Source organism: Meles meles, chromosome 13 (genome assembly GCF_922984935.1).
Source record: "Meles meles chromosome 13, mMelMel3.1 paternal haplotype, whole genome shotgun sequence".
Lineage (NCBI taxonomy): Eukaryota > Metazoa > Chordata > Mammalia > Carnivora > Mustelidae > Meles > Meles meles.
The window spans coordinates 5,294,461-5,315,500 of NC_060078.1; the positions used below are offsets into that span (position 1 = coordinate 5,294,461).

The 21,040-nt window shown below is 47.3% G+C and overlaps 1 protein-coding gene across 2 annotated transcripts; it reads right to left on the reverse strand.

The window, feature by feature from the left end:
• Positions 1 to 3,464: 3,464 nt before the first annotated feature.
• IRF2BP2 (interferon regulatory factor 2 binding protein 2) lies at positions 3,465 to 7,512 on the reverse strand. 2 transcript variants are annotated; one of them, XM_046026897.1, is made up of 2 exons: positions 6,296 to 7,512; positions 3,465 to 5,669 (listed from the first exon to the last, which is right to left on the reverse strand). In XM_046026897.1, exons 1-2 carry the CDS (start codon positions 7,290 to 7,292, stop codon positions 4,954 to 4,956), a joined length of 1,713 nt encoding a protein of 570 aa, XP_045882853.1. In that variant the 5' UTR covers positions 7,293 to 7,512; the 3' UTR covers positions 3,465 to 4,953. The 2 variants fall into 2 exon arrangements, with proteins under 2 accessions (XP_045882853.1, XP_045882852.1); XM_046026896.1 differs by having other exon boundaries at positions 6,248 to 7,511.
• Between the last annotated feature and the right edge of the window lie 13,528 nt (positions 7,513 to 21,040).

Consider the following 21,040-nt stretch of genomic DNA (forward strand, 5'->3'; position numbering starts at 1 on the left):
TTAAATAAAAGATATCTCAAATTAAAAAAGGAAAGCTTTTTAAAATCAACCATGTGAAATTGTATTGACATAGTGAAGAAGCAGGTAACAACAGACTAATGGGTTAAAACAAAGTTCACTGTTAAATTAGGTACGAATTATTTAATGGTAAATAGGGATAGTATGGATATCCCTAATTATGGACTTATCTGGGGATTAACAGAGAAATAAATCCACAGATAATCCATAAATCCAGTCACTTTCTACCTTCTGACCTTTGAATTTACAAATTGACTTCTTGTGTATTTGTGTGCCTTTTAAATTACTATCAGGATTCATAACTGGAGGAAAATGCAGGTAGTCAACAGGAACAGCAACAAAGCCTCTAGATTATTAATAATCTGGGAAGTTATGCCATAATTTCTATTTGATTGTAATCAATACTGTTGCTGTCAGAGGCCTAACCGTTGGCACTGAAGGAGTTAAACAGCATCCCCCACGCCTCTCATTTCTAGAACCCCAGATGATGAAGTAGGTAAATATGTATTCCATTCATTGGTGCCTCTGACCTTGGTCTGTGACAGAGGAAAGGCGTGTCTTCTCACACTGTTCCCTACCAAGAGAAGGCAAGCAAATGAGGGTGACTCAGGACTTCTAGTGGCCTACACACGACTGAACATTTTTCTGAATGATTCCACGTACACACTTTGGAATCAGGAAGAGAAACATTTTACTCTTCACTAACCAAATAAAACCATCTATAAATCATATGCAAAACTTTGAGTAACGAGGGACTTAAGTCTAGGAATTAAAAGGAGTTCTGTATTTTCCCTTTAACTTTTTCCCTCCTTTGGGGAATAAACAAAGACATCTGCCACATCAAGAGTCTGGTTTGTTTGGTTTTTTTAACTGGAAACTGAATGCAATCATTAAAGTTTACTTTGGGAGGAGCTTTTGAAATTTTAAAAATGACTTCTGCAAGCTTCAGTCTCTTTTAAATTTTACCAAAAATAAAATTTAGCATTTTTAATTTAAAAAAATAGTTCAACATTTCTTTTAACCTGATTACTAAATGAAACATGTTGTGCATTATAAGCTATAATTAACTTATTAAGAATACAGTTTCCTGAAAACTGCCTTAAGCAGGTTAATAAAAAAAATTATTGACACACACATAGTGATGGGTCCCCCAAGTTACCAGACCACCCCTACTGAAAATATATTTCGCTACACATTAACAGTAGCTGTTTAATTTAAAACACATAGTCAGTTTTGTGTGCACCCTATCCTCAAACTCTTTGTCAGGTTCACAACTTCCTTTCCTAGGAGTCTGCCAAGCCATTGATCAATAAAATGAAAAGGCTGCAAACATCTAGGAACTGTCTTCCGATGTCTTGCAAATGGGTCTTGGTGCTTCCCACCTCTTATCTCTCATTTATAAATTCAGATTTCAGGACGTCAATAAACCTCACACCTGGCTTTCGCTCTGACTTTATTACACAGCTTTCCAAAAGGTAGGCTGTTTTCCCCCTCTTTTGTCTTCAGTGCATTTCCCACAGCCCATCATGGCCGTTTCGTTCCAGAGCTTTCCAGAGAGGAACTCCATGTCTCCACAGCCTTTTTAGTGTTGTCAGGATCTTTTCCTTCTAGTTGCGATTGCAGAGTGGCTGGCGGTACAGCAAGTTGAAAAGTAAACAAGTGCTTTGGGGCTGTACTTTGTTCAGCTCTTCTCTTTATCTGTTTCCCTTATCCAGTTGCCCTTTCCCCGTTCCCTAGCACTTTTCCACCCCCCTGCCATCGGTCGCCTTGTTGTTCTGGGTCTTTTATCTCCTGTTCTTCTCCTGCAGTTCCAGTCAAACCCCAACCCCAAACCCACACATCCTTTGGTCACATCGCCATTAGTGATGGAAACAATAGCCATTCTGAGCTTACTTTAAAAAATTAAAAAATGCCTCAGAAAATGTTCAGTGCTCCCAATTTTATTTTTATTTAATGCTAAAAGTTAAAGAAAAAAAAAGGTACTGTAAATCTGACACATGACAGAATGCAGGTGATTTTTCCATAGCGTGATTTTAAAATATAATAATGTTGGTATCTGAGATTACACTCACTTCAGCTGACATGAGTTTCATCATATATAGAAAAAGTATCACCTTCAACTTAAAAAAAAAAAAGTAAAGGTTAAAAGGTGGCACACTTTAAAAATACTTGGTGGCCAAGGAAAGGTATATAGTAAAAGTTGTAAACCATGTGTATGTTCTCATAACTTTTAATGTGAGGCCACATGAAAGACAGTACATCTGTTAAATTCTATAAATGTTAAAGCAAAAAAGGGAAAGCTTCAACACCCCATCCCCTAATATTTTGAGTATTAAAAGCACAGCTGAAATATTTAGGATCTGAAATCGGATACTGCCCATGTACAGTAAGTAGCTTTCTGACATTTTTATCCAGCTGTGGAGGATGTCTGCACTGCCATCAGGTACAACAAAAGATCGAACCCATGCCCCAGCGTTAACTTTTTAACTTAAGAGAATGCCAGAAAAATAATCCGGATCAACATTTTACAGCTGCAAGCCTTCCACGAAGGCCACCCAAGGGCCAGGTGGACTCATGCAGACCTTAGTTTTTAATGGGAGTAATCTCAACACACAGCCCTTTAAAGCTATTCCTGTTCTCCCCGCTCCCTAAACACCAGCACAGAGAAACCATAGGTTGTCTTTTCCACAGCTGGATAGACTTACTCAAAACAGCAGGATGATTCTTTACTAATCTTTTTTAGAAAGCTTATCTGTATTGAGACTGCAAAGCATACAGATAGCTACCACGAATTAGGTCAAATGACTGATCAACTTGTAAAATATATATGAGGTCAAATTCCAGTTTATAATAAAGTGCTTAGATACACATTTATACAACAAACCATAATAGTTGAATTCTTTACACATGTCTTTATGGGCATGTAAAATTGACTCTGTGTTTCTGCATGTGTTCATTTACATAAGAGAAACCAGTCTGATCTGAGTCATAGATGCGCCAATTAAAAAAAAAAAGTGTAACAACAAACTGGTTAATCATGCAAGTCTGTTTGTAATATAACAATGACCGGTAACATGAATTTGCACAGCGTTAATAATAGGTGCTCTCATTAAAAAACACTACAACAAAAATACTGTATTTGGTGCAGTATCTGATTTTCAAGTGTTAATAACCGGACCATTAAAAAATATTTGAGCAATTTAAAAAAGACAAAAACATAACTAAAAAAGACTCCAAAGAGGGTAACAATCTCTATCTTCAAATTAAAATAGAAGCCGGGTCATAAACGATACACGTAAGTTGTAGTAGACCTTGAAGCCATGATTCAGCCTAATTATAGGGCCAAGTTACAAACACCTGAACATAAAAGGATTTAAAATAGTGTTCCTGTCAATGTTAAATTGTAACAGCACAAAAGAAAAACCAGTATCACTGTGAGACAACTATTTCTAATAACAGATGATTTATTGGTTTAAAAAAATCATTTTACTGATGCAAAATAGTAATCAAAAGAAATTAGTTTACAAAAGGTTTCTAAGAATAGTTTGAGAGGTGGGGCCTGCCTATTATTAAAACCCTTTCTTTAATTTTCACTAGTTTATCTTTTTTTTTTTTTTTCCAGAGGAACAGTATTATTCACTTGGTATTTCAAACACACGTAAGAAGGAAATTACAGGTTTCCTCCACCCCCATCTGGGCTGTCACTGATATGCCCACGGGCAGTCCCGGCAGCACCGCGCGCTGTCGCTGTCACTGTACCATACTGTATTTAGCACTCCCTAGAAACGGGGGTAGGGGATAGTACCAACAGCAATAGCACTACAGGTAAATGATAAAAAAACAAAACAAAACGAAACACAAAACAGAAACGAAACCAATCCCACAACCTCCAAGTTCACCTGAACTGTAACTTCTCTTGCGACTCTTTTCAAAGGAAACAACACCACAACCGCCAAACAGAGCTCTGGGGTGTTTAAAAAGACGAGGTGACGCGGCGGAGCCGGGCTCTGCTCAAAGACGGCAGGGCCATCTTGCACACGCCACCATCCATCATCACCGCCCTTCAGTCACGGAATTGTGTATTATGTAACCAACGAGCATGCAGCGTTGTAATCTTACAACTGATCACGTGGGCAGTGAACAGTGGTCAACTTTGCCTTTCAAAAAAAAAAAGAAAAATCCCCCCCTCCCCAAAACCACACAGTCCAAAAAATCTCTCAGCAGCAACTCTCAGGCAGTCATCACTATCCCAACAACTGAACTTTAAGAACAAAACAGAGAAAGACTCAAAATCTGTTTTCCTGCTACTCTGAGAGGACAATGTTTTGGGGTAAACTTGGTGACATTTCTCAGTGGCATGTTGCCCACTTCACAACAGTGCCCCCTTCGCTCATTCCATTTCCTTCTCCACCAACTGGCCTCCGGCCTGAGAGAGGGGCCAGCAGTAAGGAATAACAGACAGTAAGGCAATCTTACAATGTCAGAAAATGTATTTGGCTTTTTTTTTTCTTTTTAAAATAAGTGCATACAAATACAGCTAGAAGCATTTCGGATTTGCCAAGTGCTCTAAAAAAGCAGCGCAAGTCACAGCCTACATTGAACGGTAACTGTCACCAGGATAATAAAGCACAAAGATATGCTAATAACATTAACAAAAGAAGAAAATGCCTTTATAAGTACATACCTTTTGTCGTCAAAAAAAATATAGAAACACAATGTATTCAAAAAAATCAAAATTATACAGCCATGTTTATGAAGTCTACATTTCCCTTGTCTTAGATATATATATATATGTATATATATATATATGTGTGTGAGTGTGTGTGTGTGTATATATATATATATGCATATATATATATATATATATGGAGATATATACACAATTCAAGCAGTTTTAGTTAAGGGTAATCATTGGGTTTTTCTGAAACCGGAAAGTCACGAGTCTCTCTCTTTTTTCACTTTCACATCTCCAGCAAGGATGGTTGCAATTTCCCCTTGCATAAAGGCCCAGGGGACATTGGAGCCCACAAGAGGGCATTTTTCCCCACTGGGACAATAGACCTCTCCACTAGCTCCCTGCTGTTTGATGCTTTGTCTGGAGCAAGGGAAGCAGAACTTGTGCGAAGGGACAGACGGGCACTGCACAAAGTGGGTGTCCTCCAGCCGCTCGTGGCAGAGGGTGCAGCATAGAGGGGCACTGGCTGCCAGAGAAGAGTCTGGGAGGCTGGCAGGATGCACTGGCTCCAGTCCTCCTGTGCTGCCGGCCCCCTGGCCCCCCACCTCTCTGGGGCCTAGCCTTCTTTGGTTCATAGAGGACGGAGAGGGTGGACTGCTGCTATTCCTCCTGGTAGTGGAGTGAACCTGGCTGGCATCTTTCGAGGCATGACTGCCCCCTGCATTGTCTGCTACTAAGATGAGGGCTGCCATGGGCGACTGGCCGTTCTGAGCCGCTTCAGGCGGTGTGGTCCGGTTGGAATGAGGTGAGGCAGTGGGTGGTGGTGGAGACACAAAAGAGGATGTAGGAGTAATGGGGATCTTGAGCCCTTCTGTGGGTGTGGACAGCCATGGCTGTGCCTCTCCATTGATCTTAGGGGGCCCGACTTCACCTTCTGGTTCTGGAGAAGGCTTTCTTTTCCTTGCTGTTCTTGCAACTGGCAGGGGGGAGAAAAGGGAAACAACAAAAACAAAATAAATGGATGTGCGCCGAAAAGGACGGTTCTTTTACTAACACAAGTGTCACGAAAGAATTTCTGTTCTCTCAAAGCCTATACGGAAAATCTCACATGAATTTCTAGTGCACGTGCAACTCACAACACTTAAGACTCACAGGCTCTGAGGCAGGATTTTAAAAGGCCACAGAACACAGCACCTATGCAACGGCCTGTTTCTACACAAGCATGCATGTACCCAGGCTAACTGCGCACACGATCGCCAACATCCCCCAACAGGTTAAAAGGTGGCTGGTGCCCTCACGCTCCCATCCAAGAATGTGCTGGGAAAGGAAAACCCTGTGTCAGTGCCTATCAGCCCAGTCTGACTCATCTCTGTTGTGCTGCTTCAGCACAGGAACACGTTGCCACTAAGCACTGGTTCCGCCTCAGGCAGATCAGGAAGTTGGGTGTTTGTTGTTTCTGGGCTGGGGTAGAACGGTCAATGGAAAGAATAACCCCTCCTCTGCTCTGTGCCCCCCTTTCTCCCCTAGGTCCCCTCGCTCCACAGCCGCCCCTACCTGCTTTAGACCCGTTGGCCCCGTTGGCCTCGAAACCCAACAACCTGCCTGCAGTCAGGGCCGGCTCCTTCTTAAACTTGCTCTCGAAGGGCCCCGAGTGGCCGTGCTGGTGCAGCGCCAGCAGCGTGTCTCGCACGGTCTTGGGCCGGTTGACCCAGTCCTGCTCTCCCGGACCGCGGCCTTTGCTCGCGCCCTCGGCGCCCAGCTCGGTGGCGCCGGCCGCGGTGGCTAGGCTGTCGGCCGCGCCGCGATGCGAGGGCGGCGGCGGTTGCTTCTCCTTGGCCGCCGCCTCGCGCTGCTCGTGCTCCACGGCCGCGCTGCTGGACACGGACGCCGGCCGCTTGTGCGAGCTCAGTTCGGCGGGCTGCGCCGAGCCCAGGCCGGCTGCCGCGGCCCCGGACACTGCGGCCAGGGAGGCGGCGGCGCGGCCGCTGAGGCCGAGCGCGGCGGGGAGCGGCGTGGCCGAGCCGTTCATGAGCGGCACCAGGGTGGGCGGCACGGCGTGCCCGCGCCGCGGGTTCGGGCTCTGGCGGTTCAGCTCCGGGGGCTCCTCCAGCTTGGAGAAGCCGTTGGGCACCAGGATGCCGTTCACGGGCGGCGGCTGCGGCGTCGGCGGCTGGGCCAGGCCCGCCGCCGGGCGGCTGCCACCAAAGTCGGAGCCGAGGCGCGGGGGCCGCTCGGCGGCGGCCGCCAGAGGGTAGCGCTCCAAGGCCTGCGGGGCGCGCGGGGCGGCCTCGGGGCCGCCGTGGCCCAGCTGCTGCTGCTGCAGGAGAATGTCCTTGGCCGAGAGCGGCGGCGGCTTGGCGGCGGCGGGGGTCGCGGCGCCGGGCGGGGAGCGGCCCTCCGGGAAGCAGCCGTGCGCCCGCTTGAGCTGCCGCGCCGTCTCGATGACGAACTCGACGCGGTCGGCGCCCTCGTAGTTGACGCAGCCGCGGCACACGGGCTCGGTGAAGTCCCAGATCATGGCCCAGGGCATGCGGGGCAGGTCACACAGGTAGCATGACTGCCGCCGAGACGCGGCCGCCACCGCCACCGCCGCGGCCATGTCCGAGGAGCCCGCGGCGCTGGAGGTGGAGGAGGAGGAGGAGGCGGAGGAGGAGGGGGCGCCGCCGCTCCCCGCCGGCACCACGCGCGCCCTCCTCCCCCCCCAACCCCGCGTCTCCCCCACCAGCGGCGGCGGCGGCCGCAGAGGCGGCGGCGGCGGCGGCAAAGCCCGCGAAGGCTCGGCGCCCGCGCAGCGCCCCCGGGGCACGAGGGGCGGCGGGCGCGGGGCGAGGGGCTGCAGCCGCGGCAGCACGTCCCCCCGGCCGGCGCGGGCGCGGGCGGGCGGCGGGGCGGCGCGGCGCGGCGGGCGCGGCGGCGGCGGGAGCTCGGCCGGGGCCGCGGCCGGCCTCCAGACCGGGGCGAAGACGGGCCGCGCGGGCGCGGGGGAGCGCAGCAGGTCGCGGCGGCGGCCGGCGCGAAGTGCGGGGCGGGGGGCGGGGAGGCCGGGGGGGCGGGGGGCGGGGGGCGGCCGCCGGGGCAGGCTCAGCCCGAGCGGCGGGGCATGCCGCGCCGAGGCAGCGGCCGGACGGCGTGGAGCACGGGCGCAGCGCGGGCCACGGGTCGCTCCGCTGTTCTCTCACAGCTCCCGGCGTCGCCGCTCTCCAGCGCCCGCGTCAGCGCCCAGCCCGCCTCTGCTCCGCCGCCGCCGTCGCTGCTGCTGCTGCCGCCGCCGCGGCCGCTCCACTTCTACAGACTTGATTCTTCGACAGCCTCGCACGGCGCCTGCGCGGGCCCCCTCCCCTCGCGCGCGCGCCCGCCCTCCCCCGCGCCCGCGCCCTCCCCCTCCCCCCGCGGGGGGAGAGAACGAGCGCTGCCGGGAGAGCCGGCTCCGCCGCGCCTGTCCGCGGGTCAGCGCCGCCCGTCCGCGCCGCGGCCTGTGTCCCCGGTGGGAAGGCGGCGCGGCCGTCCCAACGCTCGGCTGCCTCCACTACTCGGTCCCCATTCCTCCCCTCCAGGACGTTTGGGCCAAATCGCGCTAGTGCTCGTGTTTTCAAAAGCCCCTCGGTGACTGGCGCTGTCAGTCTCGAGAGCGGGGACTGTCAGTGTGGCGTGGCTGACGGTTCTGGTTCTGAGGAGTTACGTGTGGACTCACACTGGGTGCTTGCACAGTCGCGCCTGTGGGGACGCACGCGCGCGCCGCGGTGCCCTAAGTTTCACGAACGGCGGAGTCTGTGCCCGAGCCTGGGACCGCGTCCGCACGCCGCTCGGCCAAGGCCTGGGGACCCTCGCCAGCCTCCGCCCCGCCCTCCCCTCCTCCTCCGCAGCAGCCCGCCCTGCCGAGCCGGGGGTGGAGGGGGTCCTCGCGGCGCCGGCCGACCCCGCCGCCTCCTGTCGGACCGCGCGGCGGGCGCGTGACGTGGGCGCAGAGCCGCGGGCCCGCGTGCGCCGCCGCCGCCGCCGCCGCCGAGTGCGCACGCTCCGCGCGGACGTGACTCGGCGCCCCTGGCACCGGCGGCCTCATTGAACGAATGCACATTCCAGGGATCCGGGGTCTACGGCCGGCGCGGTCGCGTCACCGCGCAGGCTCCGCCCCCTCCGGCGACAGGAGGCCTCCGGGCCCCGCCCTCGGGACCAAACTTGGGCCAGAGGGGGCGCGGGCCGTGGGGTGGCAGGCTGGCCGGCCGGCGGGTCGCGCGGGGCCGGGCTATCGGCGGAAGTCCCCGGCGCCGTCGTGGGGCGGGACCGACGGCGTGGCCCGGGCCCGGAGAGCCCCCGGTGGGCGCGGACCCGCCTAGCGCGAAGGCGGGGCGCGGCCGCAGAGCCCGCTGGGCCCTCCGCTCTGTGCTGGTGCTGGCGGTCGCGGGCCGTGCCCGGACTGAAGTGAGCGCCCGAGTGTCCCACTTTTATCGGGAGGAGGAGCTGGTGTGTGCTATGGTGAATCCCTTCTGGCCGGTCTTAGTCTTACTAACAGACGCGGCTTAGTCACTCTCGGTGGGGACCCAGACACCTCGGCTCTGTAGGGGCGGCCCTTCGGAGCTGCTTTTGTTGGAAAACAGGCCCGCAGCGCCCGCTGAGACGGGACGGGCTGGCCCAGTGTGGGAAGAGCAGGGTACTCATTACATTATCTTGCCTACCACTGGGTTGGTAGGTGGAGAGAGAAAAAAATCCTGCTGACGTTTCTCTGTAGTTGTTGCTGTTGAAAATGCCAGGTTGCTTCAAAGCACTAACCACAAGGAAGAGGAAAAACACCCTTAGCGAAATAGTGGAGGGAGCTGCCTCAGCAGCATGAAGAAACCTGTTCGAAAGTGGCGCAGAAGACGTAATGCTAGGCCCAGATGTTTTTACAGGCCAACCCTGCATGTCTTTTCCTGGGGATTTCCAGAGAAGGTGTGCTTGCCGTCGAGGTCTCCCCATCTGGTCCCGGGTCTTGCTTGCAGTGGCAGTCCTGCCTCACCCTCCTCTAACAGGGGACACTGGACATGCCCAGTTCCTTCCTGGAGCAACTGGTGCCAGTGGGTTTGGTCACTCCCGGTACCTGCCGTCTGGAGCCTCTTTCAGGACCTGTCTCTCTGGTCACTCTCCAGAGAGAGCCTGTGCTACTCATTATAGCACATGACTTCTTTCTCCGAGCCACTGCCCGAAGTGGACGAGGTCCAGGCTTTGTGCTGCAGACAAACTAGCCATCTGGACACACCCAAGAGATGGCCCCCCACTAGGCAGTGACTGGAAGATTAAAAAACAAAAAACCCACCCTGTGTTAGAGCCCTGGTGTAATTATACTCATTTACCTGCAAGCTGGTACTATAATACCCTCAAGGGAAAGCTTGCTGTTCTATCCCAAAATAGAAACACCAAGATACAAATTCTGCCTTGAGAGGGACTAAGTAAGGATTCTTGTAGAATGGAGGTTTTCTTCTCCAAATGAAGGGCATTTCCTTTTTATTTCACACTAGGAGTTTAATGTCGAAACCGAGTTGTTGTAACTTCCCTAATGAAATGCCTGCTGGAGAATGGAGAGGCTATTTTAGTTCTGGTCTCCCTTTCCATAAAAGGCTCCGGGATCAAGGGGGTTAAGGCTAGCCCTGGATCCGGGACAGCAATTCCTTATATTGTATCAAAAGTCTTTCATGCTGCCTGGCCTTTCATGTAGCTGCGAAGCAGCTTTATCGATCTATGCTAAGTAAACATAGCTTTGTTTTCCTCTTCCACCCTCCGCCCTCCCTCCCGGCACAGACTGGAGTTGGATCCCTTCCAAAGCGGCTGCTGCAGCAGCAAGAGCCGCCTCCTCCACACACAGAAGCAGGGCTTCTAGGGTGAGGCAATGCGTCTGCAATTCGCAGAGACAAGGCAGGAATTGTAATTGTAGTTCATCATGTGATGACTTATGAAAGAGGAAGTTGGTATGTTTTAGTCACGTAGACTCTGCCCTCTTGCTTAAGGCTGCAGGTCCTTTCAGAAGAGCGTTATGATCTTTGCCACTCAGAGTCAAGGTTACCAGGTTGGCTGCAGGGAGCTCCTGCACATTCATACGTGGACAGGCAGGTGGACGCCAACAGGAAGGGTTTGTCGGGCAATGGGTTGAGGCTGGTTTTAACCAGAATGCTGAAATGCTGGAATTTGTCTTAAGAACTAAAGAAACCATTCTACAGGGAACACCTCTGCCGAGATTAGATGAAGCAACAGTCCTTTCCAGCTCTAATTTCTAAGATTTTTTTTTTAAATAAAAATCATCCACCGTTTAGGAGTAAAAGGAAAGCCGTTTGTTATGATACCATCAAAAAGCAGGAATAAGGGAAGTGATCGGATGTTTAGCCAAAGGGAGCGTTTCTAAGCAATAGCTCAATGGGTGGAAGGAAGCTGCCCTCCCCACATTGTAATTTACATGGGCTTCCACGTGTGAGCATTAAACATCTAAAATCGGAACCATCCCGGGAGCCTTCTCCAGTGGAGATGCTCTTGTTAACATACCACAGCGCTGTACTGACAGTCCACAGGGCAGTGTAAAGAAAAAAAAATGGTTCCTTCCAGAGGACCCTGAGGGAACTCTGCCCTAAGGACATGCAGCTGGGGGAGGGTTGCAACGTGTGTGCAGTCCACAAGGTGGTATTCCTGGAGGCTTGTGAGTTCATGCACTTCACCCTATATTCACATGTGGAATCACAGCCTTCATTCTTCAGAGTGCAGTTTCTATTAATAGCGTGATGTTGCAACCATACTAGAGCTTCTTAAACTCTGACCCCAGCATATTTGGAGGAGGAGGGAAAAAAGGCAGCCTGTGTGTCATTTGGGATTCTGTGGATAACCTCCTCAGCTCCTTGTACTTGGGCAAAACTGCCATAACATTGAAGAGTGCATGTGCTACTCAGGGCTTTTCTACTTAAAAAAAAAAAAAAAAAAAGATAAATATGTACTTGAACAGACCTGTTTATATGAATACGTCTGTACACGCTGTGGAGAGTCGTGACACAAATGAACCTTCTGTCGTAGACAGAAGAGCCTTTCTTCTAAGTAATAGCATTTTATGAGACAGTTCTACTGGTTTTCAAATTACAAATACACTTTTTTAGAAATACTTTCCCTCTGTGTGACCTCTCCCTGTAGCCTGCCTCCCCTGTGCACAGAAAGCATTCGGATATTAAAGAGATTTTTGCATGTGGGGGAGATAAACTCTCTGTGGAGGGTCTAAGAATCAGGCCAAATAAAATCACAGGAGCTCTTAATCACCCACATATTATACACAGAAGCTGTTAGTCACCAGCCTATGTGTAAACATATGTATAGGTCCCCGTTTAGAGTAAAAATTGGGGTCTTGATGTAGGCTAACTACTTACTGTGTCAGAATTTAAAGCGCTAAGTGAAAAATACAGACAAAGGAGAGATTGAGGTCACACACTCGCTCAGTCTGCAAGGAAATTTGTAGGAGAACTGGAAGGGATTCAACAGCCATTTGCTGCCAGAACCCTGCTATTGACTTTTTGGAAAGAGCATGATGAAATGTACTTTTCTGGAAAAATGTCTGAATGTGGGTTTAACGGATATTTAAGACACTCACCAAAATCCTTTAAAAGATATCGCTAGGAAGATGCTGACACAATAGTGAACTAACCTCAAGGATAATGTCTGAAAATATTAAGAAGGTGAATTTTCTTTCATTAGCTTACCTACTTAAAATGTGACTTTCCTCCATACACGTTCAGTAGTAAGGCGACTGAAAATGTGAAAGATGTTACAATTCTAAAAGGTTAAGGATAATATGATTGCCTTGTGTTTATTATATGTTTATTATACCTTTCATATGGACATTCAAAAAAGATATTTCAACGGTAAATTTTATTATCTTGTCATCCTTTTTTAGAAACAGAAACCTAAGGTATTGAAAGATTGAGTGATTTGCCTACAGTAGCATTAACAGTGAGTGTCAGAACTGAAATCCAGGTATGAGTCCTGTTGTCTGATGATATAGTCTAGAAGATTCTACTTGCATTTTGAATTTTTAAAAAAATCATGTAAGCACAGTATAGAAAACTAGCAAGGGAGTGTTAACATTTGTGGGTGTTAACAAAGAGAATATTAAGATGCACCAATCTCTATCTGTATTTATAGGGAAAAAAAGCAGTTCTAGGATAGCTCACAGGACATGCAAGCAAAGAACAGCGAACAGTCACAACAGATAGAGGGAGATGGTAGAGATGAGGGACTTTTGCCGCTATGCCGTGCCTGGTATGGGACTCCTTAAATGGCAAGCTATTTTGTGCTGGTCTTTATGAACTTTAGATTAAAATCCATGTTGGTGGTAAGATAAAAGACTTCCATTCTGGGATTTAGTCGGGTAAGGATATGGTTTGGGCAGTCATCAAATTGGAATACTGTACCTCTAGCTCCTTATGACATGTCTCCTTAAGAACAAAAAGGAAAATCCCATGAAATCATTTAATTCCTATTATAGGATTCCAATCCTGGCTACTTTGCACTCAGACAAATAAATACAAGGGGCTAGGGGGCCCTGATAAGAAAAAAGAAAAAAAAAAGCGAAGTCAGATATTCCATAGCATTTCATGGTTATAAAGGGCTTGTAGGAAGCAAAATGATCACAACTTATTCCAAATAGACCTTCATTGTCATTGTTTGTATTCCTTATGAAAAAGAAGTGAGCCAGTGTGTACTAGACTGACTTTCTCTTGACAAACTGAAAACATATTTTATAAAATAATGCCAATCAGTGGGAAAATTTGCCCTTTACCAATGGGGTTTCAATAACCTGTTCTCCTGTCCTGGTGGCCTACTTGCTCTCGTCTAATGTGTTTAGAAACAAAGGAGAAGAAGGAGTTCCAGTCCAAGAGGGCAGTGTAGGAAGACCCTGAATTTACCCCCTCCATGGAACACGCTAAATTATACCTATTTCTGCAACAGTCCTTCCCAAAGAAGCACTAAGGGCCCACCCAACAGCTTCTCCACATCAAAGGATAGAACAGGGGGGGAAAAAAAAGTAATATTGTCATTTGAAACAATTATTTTATGTGTACAGGTGATATTCTAATTATACCCAAAGATCTAAATACTTAACAGTAAAATTATTTCTCCATTTTGTGTGTGTGTGTGGTCAGTTTTATGTACAGAGGAGACACAGAAGGCTGCAGAAGGAAAAAAGGAAGAAAAAATTAAAAGACTCATCATGGGCTGTAATTTATTAATTGGAGTAAGTGTGCATTAGCACATCGGCTCCTGTGCCCACATGGCAATGCCTCTTTGCCAAGGGGAGTGCAGAATCATCAAGACAATCCAGATTCACGCTCAGAACTGAGTTGACACAGAGAAGAAGAAAGCCGAACTTGTCTTGAGAACAGACAGCCCGAGTTTGTGCCCTGCCGAAAGACCACCGGTGGACAGAAATAGAGAAACAGATTTCCTATTGCGACTGCCTAAATATAGCGTGTTTACTAAAAAGCTGGTCACAGCTAAAATGCAAGTACAGATGAACTTTGATGGACTTGTTGGCCTGCCTTGTCAGCCCTTCCAGCAAATTCCTCAGTGAGGAAACCGGTCTGAAAACTTGCCTGGGAACTTCACACATGGGAACTTCCTAGGGGCTATCTCTTAGCATTTCAGAGATAGCTAGATTTTGAACATTTTTCAGATTGCTTTTATTCCACTACCTACCGACCTACCTACACTTGCATTAACAGATCAACTCGTTCTTCTTCACCATGACTAAGACGTCATGTCCGCTCACTTTATCAATTTATTGGAGCACCAGGACAATGCAGACTTTGCTGTAAACAACAGCCAGGATCCACGCTTCCCGGACTGCAGTTCTTTCTTTAGCCCACTGGTGGGCTACCTCCTATTTCTGTTTTCTTCCCAGGTTCTTTTTTTACATACATGTAAATACCCACATAGGAAGTGGCCGAGGAACCTCAGGTTCTGTTCACACACCCGGCAGATCACCTGAGGCAGGTCACTTGGACACCCTGGGCCTGGCGTTTTTCTCTACTGGGAGACGAGACGCTGAACTCGATGCCATTTCCACCCAGACCCTTCCCACGGTGCGCGATTTCATGGGAATACAGGGGACTTTGACAAACCCAAGCCCCACATTCTTCTGACACACGTGACATCACAAAACAATGCATAGGAGTGACAAGTGAGTGTCTGCCCATTATTTGTGGGGCCCGGTGCCATCGAAATAAAGTTGTGAGGTCATGTGGCTACCAGATCATCCCATCATCTGAGAACATTATGTCTGCTTGGTGTGGGCTCCGATCCCAAGCTAAGAGTGTCTAAGCCACGGTCTGTACTTAGTTTAAGTTAGCCAGGGCAAAAGCATCTGTATCAGCATTAATATGCCCAATTGAAGTGTCTCAAGGCTTAATGGAAAATATTGCCACAAGAGACCGCCTTATTTTATTTTAAATATATTTATATATCCTAATATATACATATATATATATATATATATATATATATATATGGGCAAAGATTATGTATATATGTATATACTTCATATAAAATGGGCAAAGATTCAATATCCTATTGACAGCCCCTTCAGATGACTCAAGAGGACCTCAGTTGAGTAAAACGAAAAACCGTTCCATACACTGACAGGCATTTGGCTGGATAGATCAGCAGGATGTGGAAACTTGTTTTGAGGGGTTTTTTTTTGTATTCTCACCCAGGATTCCTCTGCTTAATAGCTAGGCAGCTTCTCTCCTGGTTGTATACTGAATTTATGAAGAATATTGGGGGAGATAAGTTCTAGGAATCCTTACATTTTAAATTTGTTACCTATAGTGAAGTATTACATTCATAACCTTCTGTTTGTGTTTCGTTTATTTGGATCTGATTATGACAAAACCCTAATGAAGTTGCTGAAGTTCTGTATACTTCAAAAATGGTGTTGGTGGGAAGCACTTATGTGTGAGCGTTTCAACTATTTTTCTAAAACCAAAAAAGAGCCATATTCCTTGCTTTTCATATTAAAAAATTACTCAATATATTTGAAAATGAGTGTCCCAGAATCAGACTTCCAGATTCCATGAATTCAGAGTGTGGAAAAGGAGAAGCAGCCCCTTTTAGCTGTAACAGGAGACATTCTTTTAAAAGCCTGGAATGCTGAAGCCCTCTTATACTGAAAACATGTCAGGACATGCCTTTTTGGGATGCTGTCAAGTGGTTCAGGCTCAGAATTCTACATTCCATACTTTTGAAGTTGTTTTCTGTTGGCAGACGACCTCTTGATTATTTTCATGTGGTGGGTGTTCAGGCCAACCTCTCTGGTTCCCCATAATTAACCAGCCCCCGCCCCAAAAAACAGCCCCCAAATCTCATACCCTGTCAAGTGTCCATATTTTAGCATAAAGTTATGGGTCGTGTCAGTGCTAGGCCTGTAACGGTCAATCCTATGAGCTTTGTCACAGTTCGTCACAAAAGTCAGTTCCAAATCAGGTACACGTGACCTAGAGCACTTTATGTTCCAATGCTCCTTCCTACTTTTTGAGTAGTGTCACCATGTTAAGGAATGAAAAATCACTGTTACAAAAAAGTTTTCACCTTTAAGGAGCTGTCATTTCCCTAGTAAAATCAAGTAGCAATTCCCATTCACCTTGGCTCCTTTTGGGGTCAAGACTGGGAACGGGTTAGTGGACAGATAGACAAAGGAACTGGTGACCGGTGTCTGTCCTGACTCAGAGAGGCGCAACTGCCCCCGGTGCAGAAGAGACCAGTTCAGCGCAAAGCAGTTCTACCGCACTGCAGAACTCCTGTTTTCTAGTAAGTTGTGATTCATGGGTTGGAGAAGACACTACAGTCCGGTACCCTGTACATCATTAACCTAGTTAAATTAAAAGTGAATGCTCCCCGCCTCCCCGTCTCCCCAGCCACCAAAAATTCATTTCACAGGTGCTTCTGTCTGTGGCTCCCAAACAAAGGTAGCCCAACTTAAAACCCGTCACCATCTGCCTGGTTATAGAAGACGCATCAGTAGATGTTTTGATATTTCTCGTTCGTGAGCAGCCTTCTCAACATGCCCCCAAATGGAGATGTGTAATCTCGAGTGATGGTTAAAAAAAAAGAAAGAAAAAGTCTCATCTCATTTCACTTTGTGGGAATTAGTTCTTAATTGTCTGTTTTATTGGGAAATTTCCCAGAGATTTATACACGATGAGAAACGGGTCTGGAAAAAGCCAAACAGGACAAACATAACAGTCGAGTTCTTTGAAAACAGTTCATCTTGCAGACCAAGACTACAACCTGGAAATCATTTTTATGCTTTTATTATGGTATATCCTTTATGATATTTTAGTAGAGCCAGCATAAGGAAGAAAAGCAGTTCTCTCTTCAAGCTTTGCCGAGGTAGCATAATTTAAATAATTCTATGGTGGAGTTTCAACACCTCCCATTGAGCACCGTTGTTTACGAAGTAAGAACAGTAATCCTCACGTTAAAAAGGTGGTATTGCTACCCGAGACAGCAGATGGTGTTATTAAATACACAGGCAAAGTCTAAGGTCATAAGGAACTAACAATTAACCAGAAATACGATCTGTCACAGTCGTTTAATGGGTAACCTACCAGATATATACCACTTGCATTATCGTGAGTGTTGGGGGGTTCGTCGTCAAGCTTCTGAGCGGTTACACAGTCAGTTTGGAAATACTTTGAGGATATTCTCGTTTAAGCATTTAGTGACACCAATAAACCAGAAAGAAAGTGAACATCGGTGTGATTTCCTCCTAATCTTGCTTTCTGTTGCCTACTTTTTAAAAATACTTTACTGTTTCAAATTGCACGACTTCACAGCTCTCCCTGAAGGTGATTGGTCTACCCAAGCTAACCCGTGTCAAGATTCTGGCTTTTGTGCTGCTAATTTGAGTTGCTCCAAGGCTTCTTCACATTACCGTAGGTATTATTTTTGCCCCAGCAGATTTCACAGCAATGAGAAAAGATGAGGCTGTAAATGGCAGCCACACACAGGGGAACAGCCTGAAACCAGGAGGGTCGGGGGGGGGCAGGGAGCAGAGGGCAAAGTGTAGCCCAGCACTTACCAGCACGCAATGGGGGCACAATTAAAATCTGGAAGTGGACTCAATTTTGATTATAAATCAAATACAAACACAGCAATAAAGCAAGATCTTTACACGGACAGCCCACTTCCTTATGAGGGTTTTCCAAGGAGGATTTGCCACGGAGAATGTGTGCACAGTTTCCTGTTCAGTTAGGCTTTGGAGGATGAAGCACTGAATTCTAAATTCACGCGAAGGAAAAATGAGCAACGGGACAGCAACCAAGTCTGAATCGTGAAGAGCAAACTGTTTGCTTAGAATTTGGAAGGGTGAGCCTTGTCCCACAAGTAAGAACTCCAAAGTGTGTCAAAGAGTTGTGACTCCCACCATTGTGTCAGCTAATCTGAAAACCAGCATCTGGAAAAGCTAAAACATCCCCATTGCCCCAGGTGAATAGAAAATGAACAGTGGAAAACAAGGTTCGGAGGCCACTGGCTCTCATCAGAGTAAGTGGATGGATCCCAGTCTGAGGACAAAAACCCCTTCTTAAATTTCCCTACTGCAGGATTTGGTGAGGAAGTCTGAATCACAGAAAATGCATGCTAATAAGATTTTTTTTCCTGATGCAGCTTCACATATTTAAATATGTATATTTACATTTCTCCACATTTAAACTGAGTCAGAAAAGCAAAGAATCTGAAGGCACAGACTCCCAGTCTGAGACCTTCCTCTACGCGCCCAGGGAGCTCGATGCTCCACGTGGCCAGGACTCCCACTGAAACTTCCAGCAGCCCTGAAAAAAGCCAACGAGGTACCCTTGGGCTGAATGAATGAGAACTTTCTGGAGAGCGGAAGCCTGGTGGAGGTCCAGCTGGAAAAACATATGGCAGCAGAGGCGGAAAGAGGGCTTCATGACGGAGAGCTTTATAAAAAATGTCTGAGGCTCGAGGCAGCCGTTACAACCCAAGATCTTACTAAGCGTGATGGATGTTCTTACTTCTAGGATGGCCTCCAATTTACCTGGATCCCAGCCAACGCTGCATCCTCAGGCATCCCTTGGGATGGTGCCCCCAGAAGAACAGCGCCGCTCCACATCCTACCACATCCTACCAAGGCCAGGACCCCACGCCTGCTCCCCCACCCCACCCTGAGGGGGCACCCAAGATGGCAGCTCACTGTGTTGTCCCAAAGAAAACAAAGTTTGCAAATCACTCCAGCCCATTTGTTTTATAATATGTCAGGAGGGAAAATGACCATGGTCACTTCTCTTCTTAACCCCCTTGAACTCAGAGCATTTCCAAGCTGCTCAGTGAGCAAAACCAGGCAGTTTTCTGACCAGGACACCTCGCCAAGGTGGCCTCTCCAGATACAGGCACAGCCTTGAAGTTTTATGTCAGTCCGTCCCTCCCCAGTGACATTTCCAAAATAATGGAAAGGAAGACTTGATTTTTCCATGTGACTCCTCCGTAATAATCTTCTCTTATTGCTAAGAACTGTTTGTGTCTATTACCGAGCTTAAAGAACATTCTACAAGGAATGTTGTATTCCTTAAAAAAGATGTAAATTAGGAGTCGATTTTTCAGAATAATATTAAAAAAAACTTCATAAAGTCCATAATTTACCACAGGGTTGTAAAAAAAAAATAAGTTCCCCTAGAATACTTAAGTAGTATTAGTTTTTTAAAAACATAACCAACATATACTTTTGAAAGGTATGCACAGAATGAACTGGGGAGGTAGACAGTAATTATTATCAGTAATATAGTTAGAGCTGACGCTATAACTGACGGATAATACTGTCTCCCTTCCCGTTTCCCTGATGGTTTTTCCACCACCATTTTCCATGAGCGAGGCAGTCGTAGAAGCGGCAATTATCACAGTCACAAAACTCAGGACCCGACTTTATTACCCAATCATTATGACAATTATCCTTCTAGTTTTCCCTTTGTCCACATACACACATTGCCATGGCATGTTTTTTCACTACTGGAAAGGGAAAGGCCAATGGATCAGTTACACACACTCTATACTGATAAAGCAACGTCATTAACTTTTGATAAAAGAAGCAGCAAATTATAGCCCTTTATGCTTGATTGAATTTTCCCTGTTAGGAACCCAAAGCAAAAACCAAGATGACCTGTGTGTGTACATATATATTACTTATTGTTATACAATTATTATACACTACTAAAGTATTTTTAATAATGTCAGGTTCATAGCGAGTTTTCCATCCATCTGGCCAAGGGGGTTGGGGAATATGTACCTAAGACTACTTGGGTCTAATGGAGAAAGGGTTTTGAAGCCCCAGAATTTTCTAGATGTTCAGAGAAGGAAGCAAAGTCACTCCTTCTCCAGTAAAGCTTTTCCCTTTGCAGGACACCAGAAATGCAGAGATAGATATGGCCTGGAGCTAGCTAAATGTGTGTTCTTTTTCATGGAGGCCCAGCTCCCCTTGGCTGTCTGGCTCTGCATCACACGGTACAAGGAGCACCAAATCCCTGTCTGCAGACACTCTGGGACTGAAGTCCTGGGAGGGTAACTCGTGCCCTGTGATGGCGCCATTTCTGCCTCTGTGGCCCCACACCAAACCCCTTTTCCGTGCTTTACTTCCTAAGTTGACATAGAGTTGACCCTTGAATAATGCAGGTTTGGGGGCGCCAACCCCCCTTATAGTCTAAAATCCACACATAACTTTTTTTTTGAGTTTTTTTTTTAAGGATTTTATTTATTTATTTATTTGACAGATGGAAATCACAGAGAAGCAAGGCAGAGAGAGAGGAGGAAGCAGGCTCCCTGCTGAGCAGAGAACCTGATGCGGGGCTCAATCCCAGGATCCTGGGATCATGACCTGAGCTGAAGGCAGAGGCTTTAACACCCCTGAGCCACCCAGGTGCCCCCACACATAACTTTTGATGCCCCCAAAATGTAACCACTAATAGCCTCCTGTTGACCAGAAGTCTTACTAAGAACATACACAGTCAATTAACCCATATTTTGCATGTATTTGCATGTAACATATTATGTATGTTATATACGGTATTCTTACTAGAGAAAAGGGGCACCTGCGTGACTCAGACGGCTGAGTATCTGACTCTTGGTTTGGGCTCGGGTTGTGACCCCAGAGTTGTGGGATCAAGCCCTGCGTCAGGCTCCGCGCTCATTGGGGAGTCTGCTTGGGATTCTCTCCCTCTGCCCCTCCTCTGAGCACATTCTCTCTCTCTCAAATAAATAAATACATCTTTTTAAAAAGAAACTAGAGAAAAGAGAACGCTATTAAGTAAATCATAAGAAAAAATATATTTGCAGTACTGT

Bases quoted from the DNA above. Each gene is read 5' to 3' on its own strand.
- IRF2BP2 (XM_046026896.1), bottom strand. From the start codon at position 7,292: ATGGCCGCGGCGGTGGCGGTGGCGGCCGCGTCTCGGCGGCAGTCATGC. The intron at 5,670-6,247 runs GTAGGGGCGGCT...CCCCCCTGCCAG, and splicing joins GGCCAACGGGTCTAAAGCAG to TTGCAAGAACAGCAAGGAAA.